Raw genomic sequence first — 23,175 nt, 5'->3', positions numbered from 1 at the left:
TTTCCTCTGAAACAATAAGTTCCGTTGGAGCAGCCTTTCAACGCCTCTCTCTGTCTCTCGCTAGCAAAGTTTACTCAGACAACAAAGTAAAGCTAGTTTTCAGCTACGAGCCCGACATGAACCTGACGTATTAGCCAGAGCAATAGTTTTCTATATGAGATCGCTGCAAAAAGTGCAGCCTTACTTAATGTCCACCTATTGTTACTCATTTTATATTAAGATTTTAAAATCTAGTTGCTATTGGTATGGAGAGTATCCTTCAGTTATAGTAATAAATCATACAGCAATAGTACATTCATGTAGTTGTAAAAAGCATGATAATATATTAAGTAATCCAAAGTATTCCGAATACGTTACTCTCATTGAGTAACTTAACGGAATACGTTACAAAATACATTTTGAGGCATGTACTCTGTAATCTGTAGTGGAATACATTTGAAAAGTAACCTTCCCAACACTGCTTATAGTAAATAAGAAAGCAATTTGAGTCCATATATGCTCCTGTTACATTGATGGCAGCAGCAAAATGAGACTAAGCAGCCCACAAATCAACAAGCTGCTTCAAAGTGCATGTGCACGTCTTTTACTTACACTGCATGGCTTCATCTGGTCTTCCACCCTGGTGTTACATGAAAACATTTACCTTTACATTATACTCTAGTGTCATAATTTATTCTGGAATTAAAGAACAGGAAATGAGGCCACAGGATCCATTCAGCATCAGATCTAATTAAATCATTTCCTTTTACCAGCACAAAGGGTTCAAAAGTCAATTAAATGTTCAAATTTAAACACTTAGGGGGTAAGGGGTTCTTGATTTGGGCAAAAAGATTACAAGCTGCTAACTGGGCCTTGGAGTTAATTATTCTTTCAACTGCTGTCTCGAATGTCAAAAAATTAACCTCATATGTTAAACCAAAATGGACGGGATTTCCTTCATTTTCTCAGAAAATTATTTAAACAGGAACAATTTTATCCTAGCCGTACAAAATGCGCCCTTTGACGATGATCTTGTCATGTGAAAAAAAACCTTGCAAAGTGAGTTTTTACAGTAGCCTTAGTGTTGAGCATATTTCATGAAGTACCTGGTAGCTGTGACATTCTGGGTTTGAGTCAGTCCTACAGTAAAATCTGCAACTCATCCGATTCTGTGCTGATGAAATACAATAACTATATAATATGTTTATAAAAAAAACCCATAAAAGTACCACAAGGTCTACTAAATAATTTAAGGGCAAATGGTTTTTAATCATTATAGGCAGTTATTTCAACCGTCTGGCCACGTTTCGCCCTCAGTGTCTGCCATAGCCATCAATGCTCCTGGGAGATAAACTAATTTGCATAAGGAAATTGATATAATCAAGGTAAATGATACTCTGATTGATGGGCAGAGGATTAAAACTGGAAGAAATGGTTATAAAATAACATTTTTGTTAGAGATAAGCATTTGAACAGTTATTTTACACGTAGATTTGAAACCTTTTGTAACAGAATGTGTTTTGATGATGGTTCCAGTTCATTGTGCGATCACTAATAGAGTGCCTGGTGTGTCGGTTTTTCCCTACCAGGGCGGCAGAATTTGCATAGATAATAGCACGTTTTGAGTGCAGCCTGGTGTGCAGGCTCATTTGGGAACCACTTACATGGATGACACAATTCAGTGGTGCCTGGCTATCTCTGCAAGGACAGCACAGCACAGCACAGCACACCGCTCCTCCAGTTCTCTGTTAGAGAGCTCAAGCTGAGGTCCTCCGACTGAGGACAACACGCCATTTTCACATTCAGCTTTGCCCTAATATTTTCTGAGAAAAACAACAAAAAAAGCCTGGAATATAATTTGTTCTTGCCTGGAGTGAACCCTACTACATTGTCAATATCTCTGCACTATTTCCGTCTGGGTAGCCAGTTATTTAAGGCAATGTCTGTTGCCAGGCAACAAGACTAAGGGCAGTACTGTGTAATGGGAACACAGAGGAAGAGGACAGATCCCCCCAGCAAAAGAGCTGTCGAGCCATTCCAGCTCTATCTCAACCTGCACCAGCCAACGCCCACGTCACCAACCACCATTATACCAGTAAATGTCACAGAATACAGCTGCACCTCCCAACAGCCTCTTCGGTGCCGCTGCTATTGCTGCCACACAGGTGATGCTGCAGTTACACAGGGACTGAAATTACAAGTGCGTCTGCATCATGAAAGGTGACAAGGCACATCATGTGCTGTCGGATTCTACTGTAAAAAATTGCCTATTTCTTCACTGAATAGAGGAATTTATTGCAATGAGGTCTGCTCTAGCAATTCTTTGGACTGCACAGATTAGTGAGTGTGGGTTAATGATTAAGGGGAATCGTAAAATTGAGGAAGATTTGAATTGGTTTTGGCCTGAAGTGACTATAGAAACCAATCCAATCCACTTCCTTTCATTTTTAAGGCTCTATCTGTGTAACAGCACGGTCATAAAACTATAAAAAATATAATTCATGTACACATACACCGTGCCAAGATCATATGAAAATACAAACAGGCAGTGCATGCTATATCACTGCAGGACGAGCTCAGGGGTGAATAATGTCTTTTTAAATCAGTGCTTCCGAAGACATTAAACGAAGCACTTTTCAGTGATGGACGATCAAATCCAATTCAATCTTGAGCTCAAGTCAAGTGATTCAGAAACCCTCCCGACATCTTTTTAAAATCACCAGATCATGAGTTAAGTTCCGCAACGTGTCAAGTGACGCATTTTTGTTGTTATCACGCACGTGTTTCTTACCATTGGATTTCCAGGTGAATCAGCAGTGGTGGTGGTGTTGGTGAGAGTGTTGGACGGCATCATTGAGAGTCTTATGAGCTTATGGGTAATGTCTGATGATGGGTAGTGTAGATATGGACTTTCACGTTAAAAGGAAGTTGAAAAGTTTAAAAGAAAATAAAGCAATGACGGATGATCCCCTCTTCTTCCTGCTCTCCTGGAAGTTAAAAGAAGAAAAGCAATGGTAAGATATGTTCAGCAAGTTTGTCTATAATGTGTTGATTCTTTAGTTCCATGCAGACTAGATAATCCCGTGACATATTTTATGTATCTTCTCTAAAATGAAGTTGTTTTACCCCGAGCATCAGCTTTCTCTTTGCTGAGTACACGTCATGTAGCTATAGGACCCTCACAGGCTTCTATAGATACTGTATGGCCACTATAGCCTACAGGCCCCTTTACACCACATGAATGTGTGTTGTGCAGTAGACGACATGAGCTGGGTGCATCGTGCAGCCTGAAAATAAAGAGCGCGATGCTCCAAACTAAGCGCAAAAATACTTGTATTTTTGTGGGGACATTTTTCAAAATTCATTAATATTTCATTTCCATCGTGAGAGTCTGGGTTAAAGTTACTCCAGCGGTCTGCCTAACGCGCAAAGCGAAGCCACAGTTACACTGTTTTGCACTCGTGGAAATTTACAACAACAACAAAAAAACAAAACAAAAAAAAAACAACCTATATTCGTACAGGATGTGTTGAATCTAAGGGCTAAAAGGAGACTGATGACACTCGGTTGTGATTTATTTAAAACATGCTGTATGTAAAACACACTGCCGGATTTACGTCCACGCTCGTGGAAAATAAATGTAGGCAACAACCAGAACGTGTTAAAAAATAATTTATTATAAGGCCACACAGGCGTTCAGTGTCACCGCATTTCCATGCCATCAGCCAGCAATCAGGCCACACGCTTACACCATACTACGATCGACTGATGTGCATATATTATTCAACCGGCTATGCGTTAAAAATTGCAAAGTTTTAGACGTCTTTTTACAGCAGGGGAAGTCTGCAATATGACCCAGGGGATTGTGGATCTTTTACAGGCCACGGACACTGAAGGATAACCCCCCCGTTATTTCCTTTAATGAGGCCACAGCTTTGAGAAGCCGCGATGCTGGTTCCGTGCTCCAAACCCGGTCAAGTTCACATCTCGACGTCCAATCAGCACATCTGCAAAAAGCGAACCCTAAATCGCTATTTCCCCATTTCCATCGAGCGCCTTCCGGTCGTTCACGTTTTTTGTTCACATAAAGGTTACCCTTCCTGCGTGGTTGCTCGTGGCGGGTTAAACAAATTTACATGCGTGAGTCACTGTGTGTCATTACCCGGTTTTCCCAAGTCCCAGGCCTGACCCTTTTTGTCTCGCTTGCTCCCGGAGCCTCCTTCCTCTTCTCTCCCCGTCCTCCACCTCCCCAGCCGGCCAGCTCTCTTCCAGATGCGCCGCTCTGACTGCAGCGGCCTGAAGTGTGTCTGCTTTTCTCTGGGTCCTAGAAACAGTCATATATCGTGGACTCAACACATTTGCAAATATCTACATTTTTTGCATGATAATAGGGCTGGGTATCGTCACTGATTTATATAATCGATTAGATTCCGATTCACAAGGTCCGATTCGATTTGATTTCGATTGAAATTTTGCCTCAGATAAACAGCTTAAAAATAATTTCTTCGGTACTAAACAGCAGAAATAAGCAAGAAGCAAGAAAATAATGCAGAAAACTGAGAAACTATTCTTGAACTACACTGACAGAGAGAGAGAGAGCTGTGCAGGAAGTGTGATTTTATCCTGGTGGAAGCAAAACAGCAAAAATAAGAGTAATTAATGACCGTATTTATCAAATTTAAAGCGTAGTTTGATCTTCTTTTGCTGCTGGTTCAGTGAATTTTGGTCGGAGAGCGACAAAACCTGCACCATCAAAATCTATGAGGTGTCGGCTTTCTGCCTCGAGTCTGCGCTTTGTGTTTACGTCTTTGTGTTAATAAGAAAATCGATAATCGAAACCCAGCCCTACTCCATGTGTATCCCCCGAACATTTGGGATGCCTTCATATGTTTATTTTGAGTATTTACCAAAGCTATTATAATTAACTAAACGAATATTTGGGGGATGCGTCTATTGAGATTTGTGTACATTGTAATGTGTGCATGACTGTGAATCCCCCCTCCCGGAAAATAAACGAAACTAAACTGAATTGAATTGAAAACAAACACTCAAAGTTAAAAAAAAAAAAAAAAAAGCTCAATTGGAAATGCAAGTCTTTAGTAACTCTGGCCTTTACCTTATACTCTAACATGAGACAGGTAAAAGGGAATCCTGTATAACAAAGATAATTCAGGCTGGGACTCATGCTACCACACTGTGTGCACTGAAGACCACAAGGCTGCAGGGATGCCTCTATAACTTTATTTACAGGTCTATGCATTATTGCACAATTGGAACAATACTATGCTTAGTTTCTAAACTGATTTTACACCAGAGACATTTTAATGGTCCAGATGTCCCCTAAGTGCTGCTCTGGTTGGCCCCAGTGATGTGACCTTAGGGTAAAAATAAGCAGTAAACCAAACCACATTTTTACCACTGCCCCTTAGAGAGTCTCTGCGTGCCTGTGCCAAATGACAATATGCACTTGCAGTCATAACCAGTCCTGAGCGGTTTTGTCCTTTATGTGTGTGTGTAGTCCCCATCTCCTTTTCTGCTCATTGCATATTCAAAAGATTGTCCAAATCTCACATGTCAAAAACCTGATGAACCTGATCATTTAAAGCTATCACCAGCAGCTGTTGAAATGCCATGCACGTAAAAGTGACACACTGACGAAACATGCAAGATAAGTTCTTAAATGTATCAAAATATACAAATACTAAGTTGAGAAAAATGAAACAACCAAGCATGCAAGCCGTTTCTTGTTTAAAAATGATTGTTGCATTTTTAGAATTGGCACTGAAACACACAAAGGCTTGAACTTGTTCAAATGTAGCATTATGTGTAATACAAAATAATGACAAAACACACACACACAGGAACCTGGAGAGACTTCCTAGTTTTTATTTTGTTTCTTTTATGGGCCCCCTGGTGGCTGTGGGGCCCCAAGCAGCCATGTAATTAGCTGATGCCTGAAGCCAGCTTTGGGGTCTGGTGAAGTAACACTTGTGTCATCTATACCTATTTTAATTAAACTGCAATGTGTGTTTTACTTCTTGACGCTGGTGTAGACCTTTTCTTTTAATGTCCCACTTTTTTTTTTTTTTTTTACATATTTATGGATTGTAACATTCCCTGTACAGTCTGTTCATCCCTGTTCAGACCCTTCAAATTACTCGTGAATGTGCCTTTGTTAGATTTAGACATTTATGATTCCTTTTTTTTTATCCTAGATTTGTTATTCTGTACGCTAATTGGTACCTTTGCTTTGTCTCTGGTATCTAATAAGGGATGGGAGGACAACAGTATCCTTCAATCCTTTCTCGGTCAAATCAACAGTTTTAGAGAAGCAGACAGTTCAACTGGCGAAACGCAGTTGGGACTAATAAAATGTTCAAAGTTTCACTGTGATGCCTGTAAGCGCTGGAGTGGAGGCTGTGACAAATCAAAAGTAATTTCTGTGAAAAAACTTTGGTACGTTTCCTGTAAAAGAAAGTTTACTTACATAAAGACAATTTAAAGTCATTTATATTATGCATTAATACATAATAATAATAATAAGGCTTTTAAATGCAAATTACAAGAACAGAACATCAAACAAAAGGAAATAAAAACAAGTTTAGAGATGTAAGAGTAGGATAATCCATGATGAGCTTTTAAGGCTCAGCTGAAGGCAATACACAATATTAAAGGTATTAACATTTAGTATCTGAGATCTTTGCTCGGTTTTACTCAGTAATTTCTAAGTCCTTGTTTCATTTGCCCCCTGGGAACAGTTAGCATCCTTTATATGGCAGTAAAGAGTCACATTAGTAGGATTTATTAAGATGGCAAAACAACACATTAAAAGAGAAGCTGGACAAAGGTATGAGTTTAAAAAAAACAAAACAATGCAAAGGTCTAAGCCAAACCCTAAATATCCAGTCCTTCTAGATTCACTTTATTTCAAATGTATTTTAAATTAAACGTGCAAAACTACCTGCAGTATATCAAAATGTTTGGGACTATAGTCCACATAGAATTCTTCATCTGGCACCATGTCTGTGGTTTTATCATTTTCATTTTATTGCCTCACTATTGCAAACAACCATCTATACCCGTACATGCCACTAGACGGAGTCGCCCAATGCCAGATTCCAGGAAGGTTAAATGTTCACTGAACGAATCCCTTTGGGGCAGCTTGAAGGCTTTTCATGGGCAATGAGGAAGAGAGGACATGTGTGCGTAGCAGGCAGATGTCGTTCACTGATGTGGAAGTAGCAATGGCTCCTCGTTCTCATAATGTCATTGGGACTGAGTGGTTCATCTGAGGATAGCAGCAGCAAGATGATGGCACATGACCTACAGACATAAGCAGCGTGCTGCTGGTTGGTGGACACCCTTTGTCTATTCGTGGAAACCCAAGAGGAGGATACTGAGAGGTCACAGTGTCCCGACCTCATGTCAGCTTCATAGCTTTTGATATGATCTACGCCTGACGTATCGGGAAAAAGGCCACACTCTTTTTGATTTAGAGTTTGGTGGGCTTCATTTTTTGCTGGGTTATTCTGTTTCTCTGCTTCTTGTTTAAAAGAAGATGCTGAAAAGGTGGTCGCACACAAAAGATTAAAATCAAGGGTACTCACACTTTCTTGTGTTTGCAACTTGGAAATACTTGTGTAAGGTTGGAGAAACAAGCAGTAACTGAGATGTAAAGAAAATAGCCTGTTAAACAAGTAAAATATAGATGGATATTACACTGTAGACTTGCCTATATTAACAAAGGATGAACCACTCATAAGACAGCAAGTGATGATTTGTCCTTAAATACACATTGGAGTAAACGTTTTTTTTTAATCTACTCTACATGAATGAAGTGCATATTAAATAAAAGGGATGTGATCAACATTACTTGCAAAGTTTCTCTATTCCTTGAACTCTATACTTCCTGTATTAAGTGAAATACATGTTAAAATAGCATAACAACATGTGTCTTTACCACTAATGCGTTAAAATAAAGGAAGTAATACTTTAAATGTGTAAGAATGACCTCATTTACAAGTGTGAACATCAAACTAGACAAAAAAAAGTGATCAAAGAAACCCAGCTCAACATTTGCACTGCAAACTTGCAAGTACATTTCAGGATTCAAAAGCAGGTATCTTAATGTTTCTATATTGCAATGAAACCTAAGACTTTTACTGCCCCTATTCTTTTAATTGGTATTATTAATGCTGGAGAACGTAGTCTAATTAAAAATAATAATACTGCTATGTAAAATTCAGCAATGAAACACTAACTAAAATTACTGAATGAGATTTTTGTAAGAACATTCACTATAAATTAGTAGTGATGAGAGTTGCTATGAATGATGCTTCCATTATGTGTGAATTGTAGCCTCAGTTTCCTGTTCTTAGCTGACATGAGTGGCACCCAGTGTGGTTTTCTGCTGCTGTAACCCATCTGCTTCTAGGTAAGACATGCTGTATGCAAATTTCTGCATACCTCAGTTGCAACGAGTGGTTACTTGAGCTACTGTTGCTTTACTGTCACCTCAAAGCAGTCTGGCCATTCTCCTCTGACCTCTGGCATCAACAAGGCATTTTCTCCCAGAAAACTGCCACTCACTGGATATTTTCTCTTTTTTCTGACCATTCTCTGTAAACCCTAGAGATGGTTGTGCGAGAAAAAGACGACAGGCCAGCAGTTTCTGAAATACTCAAACCAGCCTGGCAACAACAACCAAGTCACCTAAATCGCTTCAGTTTGAACTTCAGCACTATGTCTACATGCATAAATGCATTAAGTTGCTGCCGTGTGCTTGGCTCATTAGAGATGCATGTTAATGAGCATTTGCCAGTGAGTACATGTTACTTGCCACCAATGATAGCTGATGTATGCATCGAGTGATGATAAATAAAAAAAACGTGACCAACCGCAGCCATATTTTAAATCTTTTTAATATATCTCACATTTGATTTATTTACAAAAGACAGTGGCTTTGTGACATAAAACTCTGTTTTGTAAAATCAACATGAGAAACAATGGGTACCAGAAGCATAACCATACAGAACACATACATAGATAAATAACATCAGGGGAGCGTTGTCGCCGAGGTTGTCCTCGTTACACATTGTCTCTCTGCAAACATTAAAAGGATCACGATGTATGCACCTCTGTGTGACCAGCTATGTTATAATTGTATTACCCCGAGTTTGGTCTGACAGGGTATGTACATACAGTATTGCCTCTGCGTTGGTTAAAATGACATCAGTGACTCTCTATCAGTAGATCTGGAATGTGTGTGTGGTTTTTTTAAGTTATCTTTTTTCTGAAATATTTAATATGAGTTTGTTTTTGTTTGGGGTTTTTTTCCCCAGCGGATGAAATCATTAAATACGAACATCTTCAGGCATTCTGTGAATAAACTATGAACAACAACGTACTAATGCAGATATACTTTGATATATACCTGGAATTTGACACACAATGTCTGCAAACAGTTTGGCACAAATGTAAAGGCTGAGCATGAGTAAGTTTCCCCCAGAACATAATAAATAAAATCAAAAGCTAAAACTGACATAAAGGCTGACAGTATTTGCTGAATGGTTACTTTGTACAGCACTCTACAGAACAGCTACAGGCACGAACTGAAAGAACAAACGGAAAGCTCAATTTTGCACCGGAATGCATGGTTGAAATGACGGGGAAGACAGTAACTCGCTAAATTTTTACCTGTGCAGTTTTGTAATTTTGGGACCTTTGACGCCGGATGAACTTTTTGACAGCAGGGGTCCCAGAATTGTACTTTACGGCACCTGCTATATATTATATTTGGGCAATTATAATTGGGAAGTGAATCCTTATTCCAACAAAATCATTACAATAACGATACTCCACTAATATTGTAAACCATAATAACAGTAATGATAACGCGGAGCAGAAAAGAGAACTTAATGAAAAACGTCACATTAAGAACAACAATAACAGAGGAGTGTCTTTTTGTTGTTTTTCTTGACACAGTGTAACAGGTTGTTCAAACCCTATACTTAGCTTATAGCACAGGCTTAATTTACAAATCTCAAAGCAGAATTTTTTTTTTAAATAAATAGATCACACTTTTTGTAGTTTAACTGAGGCAGACTTTATCCTGCGCTTCTTTCTGGGACTGAACACATCCCTCTTAAACTGCTCACCAACGTTTACCAATCAAGCATTTACTTAAAAACCCGACGTTGCCTGTTTTCATATGAGATGAAAGGCTACTCTGAAGGACAAAACAGTGAGCTAGACAAAAATGTAAAATTAACTGAGACTCACTCTACTAGTGACGTAGGACAAACTTCCTTTCATGTTAACAGCTGCCTCCTTAACAGGCGAATCACTCTGCTTTTCCACAAAAAGTACAAATTCACACACAGACAAACTATATTCAACGACATGCTTCACTGAAATCTCCTTTTCTTTGAATCCAATAAATAAAACAAACTTGACTTGGTAGAATGTGAAACTATTTTGGGAAACTTCAACAAAACCAGTGACCACAACTGCACTATTCTGCAGTTAAATCCTCCATCTTCAATTAACATTGATCTTAGTTTGTGGCAAAAGATTTCTTCATGTTACCATCACATTTCACCTAAATTACCTCTGCAGTCCCTGAGCACCTACCTTCATTGCACATACACATTGTCAATATTCTCAAAATAACTAAATAAAGCTATTAAAACATTATCTACTTGCTCACTAAAACCTTAAATCCTCAAATTTTGTAACTCAAAACTAAAAGTCAGTGCCTAATTCATTACTATTTAACATCCTGAGGTGCTTCTCTATACTTTAAACCAGTGTTTCCCAACTTTTTGGAGCCACGGCACATATTTCCCATTAGAAAAATCACACGACACACCACCAACTAAAATGTCACAAAAAGCATATTGATCATTTTTGCCCGGCGCCGGCCATAGCGGAATTGGTTTGGTTTGTCCCCAGTATACCTTTTTTGCTTTCTTCTGACCACTACTCATGCTAGGGCAACCCATTTAATTAGAGCAGCTAGTTGTACTGCCCTCTAGTGGAACAGAATGTAATAGTTCTGCCAGTCGCTGAGTACTAATCAGGTGGAAACAGATAACGGCACACCTGATCATTTCTTACGGCACACCTATGTGCCGTGGCACAGTGGTTGGGAAACACTGCTTTAAACAATAAATACTGAGGCTATCAGCTAGTCAGTGTCATTTGCAAGGAGGCACCATGCTGTGCTGAGCGGTACAATGCCCTTCAGGTGGTTCAGTTTTCACTGGGAGGAAACAAGGCTTGGCTCATTATTGTGTATAGAGCAGCCCCTCGGTTTGTAAGCGCACAGCCCTCTTTATTTGCAAGGGTTTGCTCACTGAGAGCACATTAGCAGCAGAATAGTATAGACTCATCGAGTGTGTTTACATGCTCCTGATATTCTGGAAACAACAGTGGTGAAAGTTCCATGCTATTCCTTATTCATTCCAAGATTTTTTTAAATGATTAAAGGAAAAATTCAGCCTTGTGGAAACTACACCTGCTTGCCTTCTTGCCAAAAGGAGAAAATCAAAATCAGTGTCAGATGTGTACTCTGGTGTGGAAGGTAAATGCAGGACAACAGCAATCCTTGCAATCACTGTGGTTGCTGAAAGGTTGCCATGGTCACCAGCAGTTTGCATGAAAGACTTGTCTGCAAACATTTGCAAACTACTCACCAAGCTGTAGCGAAACTGTTTATAGTAAAACAGAAACCAGAAATGGAGAACTTATGCCGTCAAAGTAAAAGTTGTGCCTTTTGAAATGTGTTAGTTGCAGACGATAAGGAAACTTTGATATTTTTTTCTCACACTTTTCACAGCATCGCTGTTGCTTGCAGACAAATTACCATCTCCATTGCAAACTACAGGTAGCCAGATAAAGGTTTTTGATGCATCACCTTACGTGCAACTAGTTTCAACTAGCAACCAGGGGCTCGTTGACTGGTTTCTAGACCTGTGTGAGTCAGGCTTAAGCCAGTATTCTTGGCTAGAAGCGGGTGATCAACAGCTTACTTGGTTTTGCTTGCTTTTAAATATTTGTTGAAAGAAAAATAGAAGAAACAACCAAATCTAGTGATTTTATTTTATTTTTCCCAGACAAAGCTAAGTTAGCTATTTCCCAGGAAAAAAAAATTGCGTTGAACTATTTCTTAGACAGTTTTTGCGATTTTTAATTGCCAGGCCAATGACTTCTGACAGACCAGCTAACCCTCCTCCGGCTTTTATACTAGATTAATCTAATTTTGTCCCAGCTTAATCCTTTCATAGCACTACGAGAAAGGAAATGAAATATTCCTTAATATGAAGCTTTTCTCCAGGCTGTGACCAGAGCATAGAGCGTCTTTGCTATTGGAGACTAGAGTGGCAGAATACAGATGTGCAGGTAAACACACTCAGCATGAATTCTGAGGCAGGACACTTCTGACACTCCAGCTGTCATCATAAACCCACAAAGAGCTGGCATAGTGTGGTACAGTACCTTTATCAAGACACGAGTGCAACGTCATGCAAAAAATATCAAAACAGAAAAAAAGAAATGCTAGTGCTAATCATACAAAAAGCAATGACAGGGAACATGTGGTGACAGCAGGTCGCCTTCATGTCGGGGCATTCCCAAGGTCATGTGTGTACAGAATCTTATATACAGAATGATCTGCTGCGGTGGAACAGTTGGGAGAGAAAGCACAGCAAGCCATTCCTTAGCAGTCATGAGGGAAATCATTGGGTAATTACAGCAGTTTTTGTTTACAGGACAACATACATACTTGCTAATTATACACATCTTGCTACCAGCAAGGTGTGACGAAACTTTTTTTTTTTTCACATAGTGAAATCCTGTTAGATTACAGCATGCATTACTCTACGTGCTAATGCCAGGGGGGTTCTTGTTGTTATTGTTGCTGATTCTTCCCAGTTGATGACTGTATGTCCCTTACAGGATGGGATGGTGTTCTCTTTCCCTCAGTGCTTCTGTAATCTCACTGTGCCTGGATACACAAACAGAAGAGCTTGTTGACAGCCCGAAGAGTCTAGATGAATTAGTTTTTTTTTTAAAAAAAGAAAAAAAGATTGTGGCAATACGCCACAGTGCATCGCTGCTTTTGGATGGAGTGTGACAGAAGGAGCCCAGTTCGAAGAGCCAAACAAGTATATTTTTCTTGGCTGATAAAGGTGCCATGCAAATATTTAGTCGGAGCCAATCATTCAAATCCAACAAATGAAGAAACAACACAGTCATTGTCATCAAAAGCTGCTGTTTCTGCAGTAATTTTATATTATCCTGTCAAATTTTGATTGATTTTATGTTGCAACAGAAAAGAAACCAAATATTGCATATTTTGATCCTGGCCAATCGTTATAATTACTATTACTAGACTTACCTCTGTCTCCACCATTCCTCATGTTGGTCTCCTCATCCTCTGCGCCATCGTCCACTTTAAAAAACAAGAACTACATTTCAGTGACAGCAGTTCCTTATGTAAATACTTGGGCACAAAAGGCTAAAATATAGCAGAAAATGCAAAGAGGACAGACGTGCCTTTTTTAAGATAAGAAAAAAGGACTGAAGGCGAAGAAGAAGGAAAAAAAGCTAAAAACCTATTTTGTCTAGACTAACCTGAGTGAAGCTCTTTCACCAGTGACGACATGGTGTTCGTGATTGAGTCAGCAGCAACTAAAAGATCATTCCGAAGATTTCTAGGCACACCTGAGGAACAGAGAACGGAGAAGACATCAGTCTTGGAGTGTAACTTTGCATAAGTATAATCTCCTTCAAATCCTCTTTTTTTTTACTGGTTTCAGACGCACCCTGAGCAAAGGCCTCCAGCACATCCCCTCCCACACCTGCCAGGCAGTCCTGTGGTGTGTGAGTTGGGGTGGACCCAGCCGAGGTGGAACGTATGGGCATAGGCATCGAGCAGCCCGCACCGTGGCTGGGAGAAGAGTGAGGGGAGCCTCCAGACTGTGACTGCAATGGATAAAACCATTTATGATAGTTACGGTAATCATCAGCACATTACCTAACCTCCAAACGTAGGAACCACATGCTGAAAGTTCACATGCAAGAGGGTAGAGCACAACTTCCAGGGAGCGCTCTAAAAATAGTAGCAAAGTTGAAATTGGAGAGGTATACAACCAGATAAGCTGAAAGAAGAGACTGGCTACATTTACATCAGGACTGATTTCTGATATTTATGTGTTTGACCCTGGCAGGTACAAAGACACTAGCTGACCAGTGTCACCAGGCATCTTCTTCCAGAAGCATAGTAAGCGAAAAACAGTGATTCTACAGAAAGATGATAAAAAAAAACAAAGAAACCTAAATATCAGCCTAACATCAACTAATCAAATTCTCGAACAACCAGTTTAAATAGATGATGCTCTATTGGGATCACAGATTGCAGCTTTAGGAAACCTTTTTGCTTCTAAAGGTGACTTCTAATGAAATAAATCTTGACACAGATGTGACCAAAAGAACTTAATCCTTACTGGGAGAACAAACAAACAAACAAACAAAATATTGGCTAAAAGCCACAACCCCCCTCCAAAAGACTTGTGGTAAAGCTATACTGATTGGCTTTACCTTGTCTGTCTATAGTACACCTTTACTGCATTCACAGGGTTAATGAGAACCATGCGTAGGTGTGCATGTGGGGCTTGTGCTGAGTTGGGAGCTATATCTCATAGAGAAAGGATCAGTGTGTGTCTCTGGGACTGTTGCAGGCCCGGGTTGATGGCTCCGTGCCAGGCAGCAGATGGCCAGCCAGACTGCAGTCATATTAGAAGTGAGTTTGTTAGCGCCAATGAAAAGAACAGGTCCCTGACATTTGGACCAAGAAAAACACAGTTCTCTCAACTCGCCGGGGTTAGAAAACAAATTTTAAAGATTGTGCTTCTACCGCTCTGGCATGAAGCTAACAAGGAAGTGGTGGAGCAGAATCAAGTTTGACAACTAGATCAGTGTAATAATGTTAGGTAGTGGAATCCCATCATCTTTCTTAACAGTTGTCTTAAAACCTATTATAAACGCTTCCTTCAATCACATCTGTGTGGAGAGGGGAGCAGTGGACTAAGTGATGTGACTAGAGCAGGTATTGAGCCTTACAAACTGAATTAAGGACAACTTACAGCCTGCTTCTGCTCCTCATCCTATCAGCCAGCAAAGGTAAGCAGAGAGTGAGAGAGCAAGGAGAGTGAGAGCAACAGAATTAAAGCAATAAAAGAAGAAGAAAGGGGTTTCTGCATGCACCACATGGCACTTTTACATAAGATTACTGCAGTCTTGGTTTTGAAGACTTAAGGAAATTTTCAATTCATCAAATAAAGCCTAATTATGTAAGGTAGAATATCATTGATAAAACCTGTGAAATATAAAAGAATAACAGCAGATTTAGGACAGTTAATATCTGTTCTGTTCTGGGTTATTATATTTCCCTACTTGAAGATAAATCTTCTCCAAGCAGGTGAAAGTTTTACCTTTAGCAGCCTCATGAGACCCTCCAGCTGCACCATCAACTCCCGTCTGCTCTCTTGCAAGGCTGACATGCGCCTCTCCAGCTCATCCTTCCTGTGTCTGCCGAGGAAGGAGGAAAACAAAAGATTTATGGATTTCTGTTTTATTTGTAAGGCATAATCGTACACCAGTGCTTTGCTTTAAACTCCAAACAGACAACAAAAGATTCCTGGAAAATATTCTGTAAAGAAGGCGGTGTCATCTGAAACTGAAAGCATTTCAGATGAAGTCTATTTCAGGGACTTCATCAAAGTCTATTAGCAAATTATTTCATACACTTATGCACTTCCTGAAGAGCAGCTAAGTGAGGGTATTATTTTTGTGTCTGGGAGAGAGACTTGCCTTTAGGTCCAATAATCCCCGGATCAATTAGAGCCACTCCAGTAGGCAGTCTCTAATATATATATAGAGTCCCACGGCATTTGCATCAAGTATGTGCACCATAACCGGCATTATTAGGTAATATGTTTCCTCGATATTGAAAAAATGACATCAATGTCACACCTTAAACCAAGTGTGTCAACCTACAGCCATTAAGGTCAAATCCAGCCATTAACCCTCACCCTGACACTAACACTATGCTATCAGAATACATGTTCTTTCACGTTTTGGCATTCAGGAAACAAAGACTCCTGGATGCCAAATAACAAGGCTCTAGTGTGTGTTTCTGTTCTTGCTATGATTAAGCCTCAGTGTTCCCTTTTATTTTTCATGTGCTCTTTGTTGTTCTGAGGTCTGTTTTAGAATAAAGTTTTGATTTGCTGCTTTTCATAAAGTACATGCACAAAAAATGCTCTAAAATAATTATTTTATATATAAAAACATGACTCTGTGACTGTTTGTGGCCTCTTTTCAATTATGCTTCTGGCTCTTTATCACCCCCTGGTGTCCATACTATGTAACTGTATATTGAAAAAAAAATTAAAGCACAGTAGCAATCATTTGTATGGCTAAAGCTGTCCTATAAGAAACTTACAAACATTTGCAGATTGTAAGCAGCGGTTATCTGTGCTTCATCCTGTGGCTGTATAAATGCAATATGACATCTGTTTAGTCCAAGTACAGCTCCACACAGAACACTGTGCTGTTAAATATTTACCATTTGATGATGTCTGCCCTAAAGCAAACATACTAAGAGAGCGTATTAATATATGAAAACCTGTTTACTGGTAAGAAACAATGTGGTTACGTGACATAAGACAGAAATTACCTCATAATTACCATATTATGAAAATATTATCAACACTAACATGCCAAAAAGAGTCCACGTGGGGAGTAAAACTTAAAAAAAAAAAAACATGATGCAAATGGATGAATGACTAAAGATTAATTTAGAAGCTAAACAGTTAAGCTATAAAACATTAAAAGAACATGTGATTTGAACCTTTGGCACAACTGTTGACTTGCAATGTTGCCTCTGATGCATTATTTAGGCCAGTTGACACAATCAAGGAGTCGTTCAAGGTAAAAAGTGCTGTAACATGTCCTCACAGGGTGACTCTCTCCCAGCAACTGAACCCAAGGGTCTCAGTGTCCTGCCAGCAAGACAAATGTCCATGCTGTTGTGCAAGCTAATGCTCCCTAATTAGGCACACATTAATTTTACGTAAAGAATGAGTTCAGTCCAAAAAGGTACAACCGCCCTGAGGTTTTGTTTGTTTTTATTTATTTATCTTTTTGACCCCTTAATGAGGATGTTATATGTGATGTATCGTGTCTGCAGGTTGATACCTGAGGAGTCGTAGTTCGGTCAGGAGTGTCGGGTTCTGCTGGGCTTTTTCTGGTGTCGGCTGAGAGGCCTGTTCATGCTCCAAACGCAGCCTCTGGATTTCCTGCAGGATCTCTCTGAATACAGCAGACAGCAGAGACGAAACGTGAGCTTTATTACTCATGCTGTGTTGTCACATGTCGGTTTAAAAATACCTTAAATGCAAAACTTGCATTTGAAATGATTTAAAATGTGAACGGAAAAGCACATATTGTTTACATACTGCACTCAGATGAGTCAAAGGACAAAGATTTAATAATGGGTTTACTGCTGATGCATTCACATGCAAGCAGCATTTTAATATTACAGATGGCTGAGAAACTTTCAAAGGAACAGCTTGATTAGCCACGCTGTGCACCGATGTAATATTTTTAGCACACATATATAACAACCGTGATCATCATCTCAGCTAAAGGCTGTAACGGAAAGCAAATGAGTGCAACAAAATCATGCATCACTGCTTTACCACCAACAAGCCAAAAAATCAAATCAAAACCTGTCACACATGTATGACGATGGTCGCATGATAAGCTGTACCTGTTTTTGTTCTCCAGCTCTGCAATCAGCTGCCTCTGCTGCTTATTGGCATCAAAGTTGAAACTGAGATCTGTTGGAGGACATTGTTGCTGAAAAACAAAATTATCATAAAACAGTATTAAAAACACGGTGGGGAGAACAAAAGTTAAATACAAACAGCTATCGCGCCTGACCACAGCGAGCAGTAATGATGCTCCGCTGGAGACTTATTATGTTTCAGCATAAACAGGAACCACAGCGTCGCTTTATCCCTTCCATATATAACAAACAGTGACAAAGCAATCTACTGCTGCTGCTTCACAACAAAAGAGTTCAGCTGGCGAAACCAGCGGGGCGCTTTTTATTTTGAAGCATGTATGTGTCATCCTCGTTACCATTTTTCTTCACCAAAATGTGCCTTCAAAACGTATTTTTTTCCATTTCTTGGAGAGGTTTAGGTTTAAATTTCTAAAAGGTAGCAATGGAATATGAAAGAGTTAAGAAGGAGAGAGTTGTACTCTTCCAGCTCACGACTAGTGGAGCATAAAATCAGAAAGCAGTTTCTATTAAGAGAACCTGATTTTGTTTGGCTGCAGAGTAAACAGACCCAGCAGTTGGTGTATTTGTGATAAGGAATCTGGCTTGAGGAGTATTTGTTGCATATTTGAGCCACACTTTGCTGTTAACATGTTACCAGCATAGAAAGGACTAGAACTTTTAATCAGATGACATGTGCTCCTTACTTCACTGTATTTCTAGAAAAGTCATCAACGTAAGGGCTACGTTTCCCATTGCTTAGAGATTTTAATGCCCGGAACAGCAAAGTACCAGGTTCAACTCCCAGCTTGGCTGACCTTCAACTTGAGTCATTTCCTTGCTCACTGCACCACGTGCCTATTTCTCTACAGCGCTCTGCCAAAAAGTAAAAATTCCTTAAATCTTTCTAAAACAAATACAAGTCATGGAAAATAAAAGCTCACATTTCAGTTTCAAAATCCAGGTTCCCTGTGCTGATGAAGAAAGCCTGACAAAAAATTCAAAAGCATCAAATCTGAAATACAGGGTGACTGATGCCCACCATGGGGTCTCATACTCACTGTGGAGTTGCCCGCCTCAGCTGCCAGGCGGGCAGCGTATCGAGCGATGAGGCGGTGCTCTTCATCTAGCCGGCTGGGACTCTCCAAGACACTGCCCAAAGTCAAAGATAGAAAGACACATCATGCACGCGTGCACACATGCACACAAGCATAGACAGCAACAGTGACTCAAATGTCAAAAGCGCTTATGTAAGTAGAAAGGAACAAAAAAAAATTTGCATGGCGCAAGTGATTATATAAAATAATTTGCATGAAAACAAAACTTCATAATTAAGGTGACCTTAACAAAGGACAATTGGCTTTGACTGCAGCGTTGATAGACAGTCTGAGGTACAGTAATTGGCCATAAAAATGAACTGTGATGGATAAGAGAGAATGCAGCATGCCAAATGCATTTGTGACTGTGCCAATGCCCATTCTGGCCATTTCATCACTCACTGGAAATGTCAAATAAGGCGCAAGACTTTAAATGACCATGGGTGTGGCATATGGTGCGGACAGACGACAGGACATATGCTGTTCTTTCTCGGCAGGCGGTCTGCAGTGAAGAGTGAAGGACAGCTGATATGGAGTTGGGCGCTATCTGAGAGTAAGTGATGATTAAGACCATTAAACCCAATCTGGCTTCAAACCCGCTGCATCAGCAACCACACAGCCTCAAAAGGACTGATAATCAGCCTCTTAATTAACATTTGAATCTTATCTATATACATAAATCTGCTAGTGTACTGAGATCATTTCAGCTATTTTTTTCAATGTTTTTTTTCCCATAATTTCACTGATTACATCATTAAATAGTCACTGTACGATTTGACATATTTTTAGATACTGTCACCTGACTGGAGGAGATTAAACTTGGTCCACTAGAGGAGAAATCCCTCAACCAACATGTCATAGCAGTCGTTTTGAGCCAGATCTCTGAAAATGTCTCGTTAAGTGGGGCACTTTCTAAATAATTTACCTTCTCGTCCTCAGGCCAAAGCACAGGCAGAGTCTGAGGTTTCTTGTAGAATTAAAGTAATGCATTAACATACGTCAGGGAGCCGTTTGGAGTGAATCTTCAGGCTGGAAGCAGCTCCAGTGTTTTGTTCTTCGGGGAGTTTCTTGGCACCACCTGATGGCCTGAGCCAGGTTTCAGACAGAGATGCATGAACTACCTTTAAGCGCTCCAAACTGGCATCTTTCCCAGATACTTATTTTAGTTGTAAGCATTTTTACTCAAACACAATTTCTCAGACACCACTGTGTCTGTCATGTTTACCTATTTCAGCTCAGCGTGGGCAGGCTCAGAGTTCAGATTTCTGGTTTCTTTGACGCTGCTATAAATAAAGACTAAATGACTTTTAAGTGACAGATTTTGGATATCAAGTGTTTACAGCACTAATATCAATATATATGATTTAGAGTAAATTCATCCATTTTCATAAAAAACAGCAAAACATTACATTAGGTCATTTGCCAACCACTATAAGTACGATAGAGTGACGTTAATATGTTTTTGAACAATGACGGAGTGTTTGTAGTTTTACCTAGGTCACCATCACATTGGATTTTAACCAAACACTAAATATGTCATTGAAATAAAGACATTCAGCTTTAATTCAAAAGCTTTGCATCAGCTGTTTAGGACATTCAGCCATTTATACATAGTTTGCCATTTTCAGAGACTCAGAATTAATTGGACAATTGGATGACGAGCAGTTTTGTGGCTAGGTGAGGCATGTTTCCTGGTTATTTACAACGATCTAAGTGGATAAAAGATCTAACGCCTAAATCCCAAGTGTTGAACATTTGGCTGCTTTTTGCTGGCCAAATATCAGGTCCAAAGAGATTCTGATACAACTCAAGGAGTCTATCATCAGCCAAAAATCAAAATCTATCAGAGAGAGAAGAAAATTTCACACCCTACGTCAAGAACACTCTCAGGGATGAAGGTGTATTATTGTCGAAGTCTATAATCAAGAGAACCCTTCACACATATAATTACAGGGGGCTCACAACAAGATGCAAACCACTGGTTATACTCAAGAAGTAGAAGGTCACTTTGCGAGGAAACGTCTAAAAGAGCCTGCACACTTCTGAAAAAAATTCTTTGGACAGATGAAACCAAGGTGAACTTGTACAAATGTGATGGGCAGAGAAGAGTATAGACAAGAAGAGAAACAGCTCTGGGTCCAAATCATATCCTATCATCTGTCAAACATGGTGGAGGCACCCCTATGGCATGGGCACGTATGGCTGCCAGTGAAACTGCCAGTGTTTACTGATGATATAAGTGCTGGTAGAAGTATCAGCATGCATTCTTAAGTGTACATGGCTCCGATTCAGCCTAATAGGACAGTGTTTTATAGTAGATAGATAATGGCCCAAAGCAAACTGCAGAAGCAACCTAACAGTTTCTCAGGTTAAAGAAATGGTATATTGTTCACTGACCAAATCAGTCACCTGATCTCAACCCAACAGAACATGTTTTTTAGTTAATAAATACAAATCTGAATGCACAGAGACTCAGCAAAGGCCTGGTAGGCCATGTCATGTGAGGAAATGAAGCATTTGGTGATTCCCACTGGTTTGAGAACTCTGACAGCCATTGATTTTATTTAAAATCAGGTTAGTTTGTCCGATTACTTTCAAGCCTGTAAAAAGCTGCCCATTGTTCTGTATACATTTTAAAACCCTTGAATTAAAGCTGAAAATCTGCACTTCAGTCTAATATTAAATGCTTGACTAAAAAAATACAACGACGGTGTACAAGAATTGTGCCTTTATCCAAATGTGTATGGACCTAACTCTATCTGTTCTGTTTCATTTACTCACTAAATACACCAGGTAAGCCTGCTTCATGAAAATTATTCTCAACTTCAATGTTAAGCAAGCAATAGCAGTTCATCAATCACATATAACTACAGCTGCTTTGTCAATAGTGCTTTCATACTGACGTTTGGTCAATAGTGAGTTGACTCTGAGTTAATGCCTTTTAAGTCTGAGACAGCATTTTGTTTTTTGCTGCTATAATGCGGCTAATAAGTTCTAAATTGTGGGCTGTTGGTTTGCTTGCTTATGCTGAGATATTGCTGTGTGAGAGGGAGATGTGGAAGAGAGCAGATGCCCTGTCAGCAGAGCAGACAGTATCAGAGAGCACACTGTGATGGAGGCTAGGAGCACAACACGCACTATTTTTTTTTTAGAGAGCATCAGTTTTTTTCTTTTCCCTGACATCTTATAGTTCTGTTTCTGTTTTTTCTTTTGTTTGTTTCCCTGCAGTAAAAAATCTGAAAGAGTCAACAAACAAGGACTGCACTGGTGCTGCTTTTCAGTTTGAGGCTTTCAAACTGAAGCAGAGCCACAAGGAGCTTTCCATTATTCAACAGTAACATCTTTGACTCGTACATCCTAAGTAAAAAAGCGGGCAGGCTAGTGCTGCGCAATTATCAAATACAATAATATGAACCCACTTTGACCTGCCTACTGATATCCTCACTGCCACTCACAACACAACCTATTTTAGAAGCGTCACAATGGCTCAGTGCACAATTCCTGCCCTAAAAATGGCAGCTTCGTGGTTGTTAGGACCCCTCCGAGGCAACAGCATCTTCGGTGCATGACATCTTCCCATACAGCCATGACTCACAGAGCAAAATGTCAAGACAAAGGTTATCGGGCTTCTTTAATGCTGCCACAATGAAGCAAATCTCAGGAGAGTGTCGCCTTCTGCCTGCCCATGCTGCAAAACGTAATGTCTTCCACTGACCTCCACAGGTTTGGATGTGAGGTATTGTTTACAGCCTCGGGTGACCCTATCTTGTTGGCTTCCCTCAATGCAAGCTGTAATCTCGATACCGTCGGGCCACACAGACAAGACTGCACTGCACAAAATGTTGATCTTGCAAAGAAAACTAATCCGGTATTGATTGCTACTTTGCTTTTAGCAAGGTTAAATAATTACACTTTGTTACCAGGTGAAGTGACTGATCTTTAAAACAGAAAAACAGGCTTATATTAACACGTCTCTCTAAAAACACAGTTTAGGGCTAAATCTAGTTGCACATCATTGGACCCTTTTTTTACAAGGTGCCCTTCAGCTGCGAGGGTCCTTGGCATAGTATTGTATGATACCTCAGCCTGGAGAAACACAAGTGGATTAAAAAAAAAAAAAAAAAAAAGCATCCACAGGACTTCATTAAAATGCACACTGAATTCTTAAATAAATTCTTTAGAGTTCAATCAAACACCGCATGCCAAATAGGTTTGATATTCATGCCTCTATTCATTCTCTACAGTGGA

At 39.7% G+C, this 23,175-nt stretch overlaps 2 protein-coding genes and 1 long non-coding RNA gene across 7 annotated transcripts in view; 1 reads left to right on the top strand and 2 right to left on the bottom strand.

Moving 5' to 3' along the window:
• LOC146496106 (DNA (cytosine-5)-methyltransferase 3A-like) overlaps window positions 1–4,274 on the bottom strand; it is a 48,862-nt gene extending 44,588 nt beyond the window's left edge. Inside the window, 2 exon segments of the mRNA XM_085142813.1 lie at window positions 2,771–2,966; window positions 4,142–4,274. Coding sequence (XP_084998939.1) covers window positions 2,771–2,833 — 63 coding nt within the window. The 5' untranslated portion in view covers window positions 2,834–2,966; window positions 4,142–4,274.
• Window positions 1–23,175, top strand: part of LOC146496096 (uncharacterized) — a 236,414-nt gene that overhangs the window by 7,811 nt on the left and 205,428 nt on the right. The gene's annotated exons all lie outside the window — the stretch shown is intronic.
• Window positions 12,132–23,175, bottom strand: part of dtnbb (dystrobrevin, beta b) — a 37,983-nt gene continuing 26,939 nt past the window's right edge. For 3 of the 5 annotated variants that reach the window (XM_085142815.1, XM_085142816.1, XM_085142818.1), the window contains 9 exons: window positions 18,892–18,982; window positions 17,816–17,904; window positions 17,242–17,355; window positions 15,474–15,570; window positions 15,126–15,146; window positions 13,806–13,965; window positions 13,615–13,704; window positions 13,379–13,432; window positions 12,132–12,985 (listed from right to left, as the gene is read on the bottom strand). In XM_085142815.1, coding sequence (XP_084998941.1) covers window positions 12,960–12,985; window positions 13,379–13,432; window positions 13,615–13,704; window positions 13,806–13,965; window positions 15,126–15,146; window positions 15,474–15,570; window positions 17,242–17,355; window positions 17,816–17,904; window positions 18,892–18,982 — 742 coding nt within the window. In that variant the 3' untranslated portion in view covers window positions 12,132–12,959. The remainder of the gene's footprint in view (window positions 12,986–13,378; window positions 13,433–13,614; window positions 13,705–13,805; window positions 13,966–15,125; window positions 15,147–15,473; window positions 15,571–17,241; window positions 17,356–17,815; window positions 17,905–18,891; window positions 18,983–23,175) is intronic. The other 2 variants (XM_085142817.1, XM_085142819.1) reach the window with 1 other exon arrangement.

The sequence above is a fragment of the Neolamprologus multifasciatus genome, chromosome 19 (assembly GCF_963576455.1).
Source record: "Neolamprologus multifasciatus chromosome 19, fNeoMul1.2, whole genome shotgun sequence".
Classification (NCBI taxonomy): domain Eukaryota; kingdom Metazoa; phylum Chordata; class Actinopteri; order Cichliformes; family Cichlidae; genus Neolamprologus; species Neolamprologus multifasciatus.
This window is presented reverse-complemented; position numbering and strand designations above follow the sequence as displayed.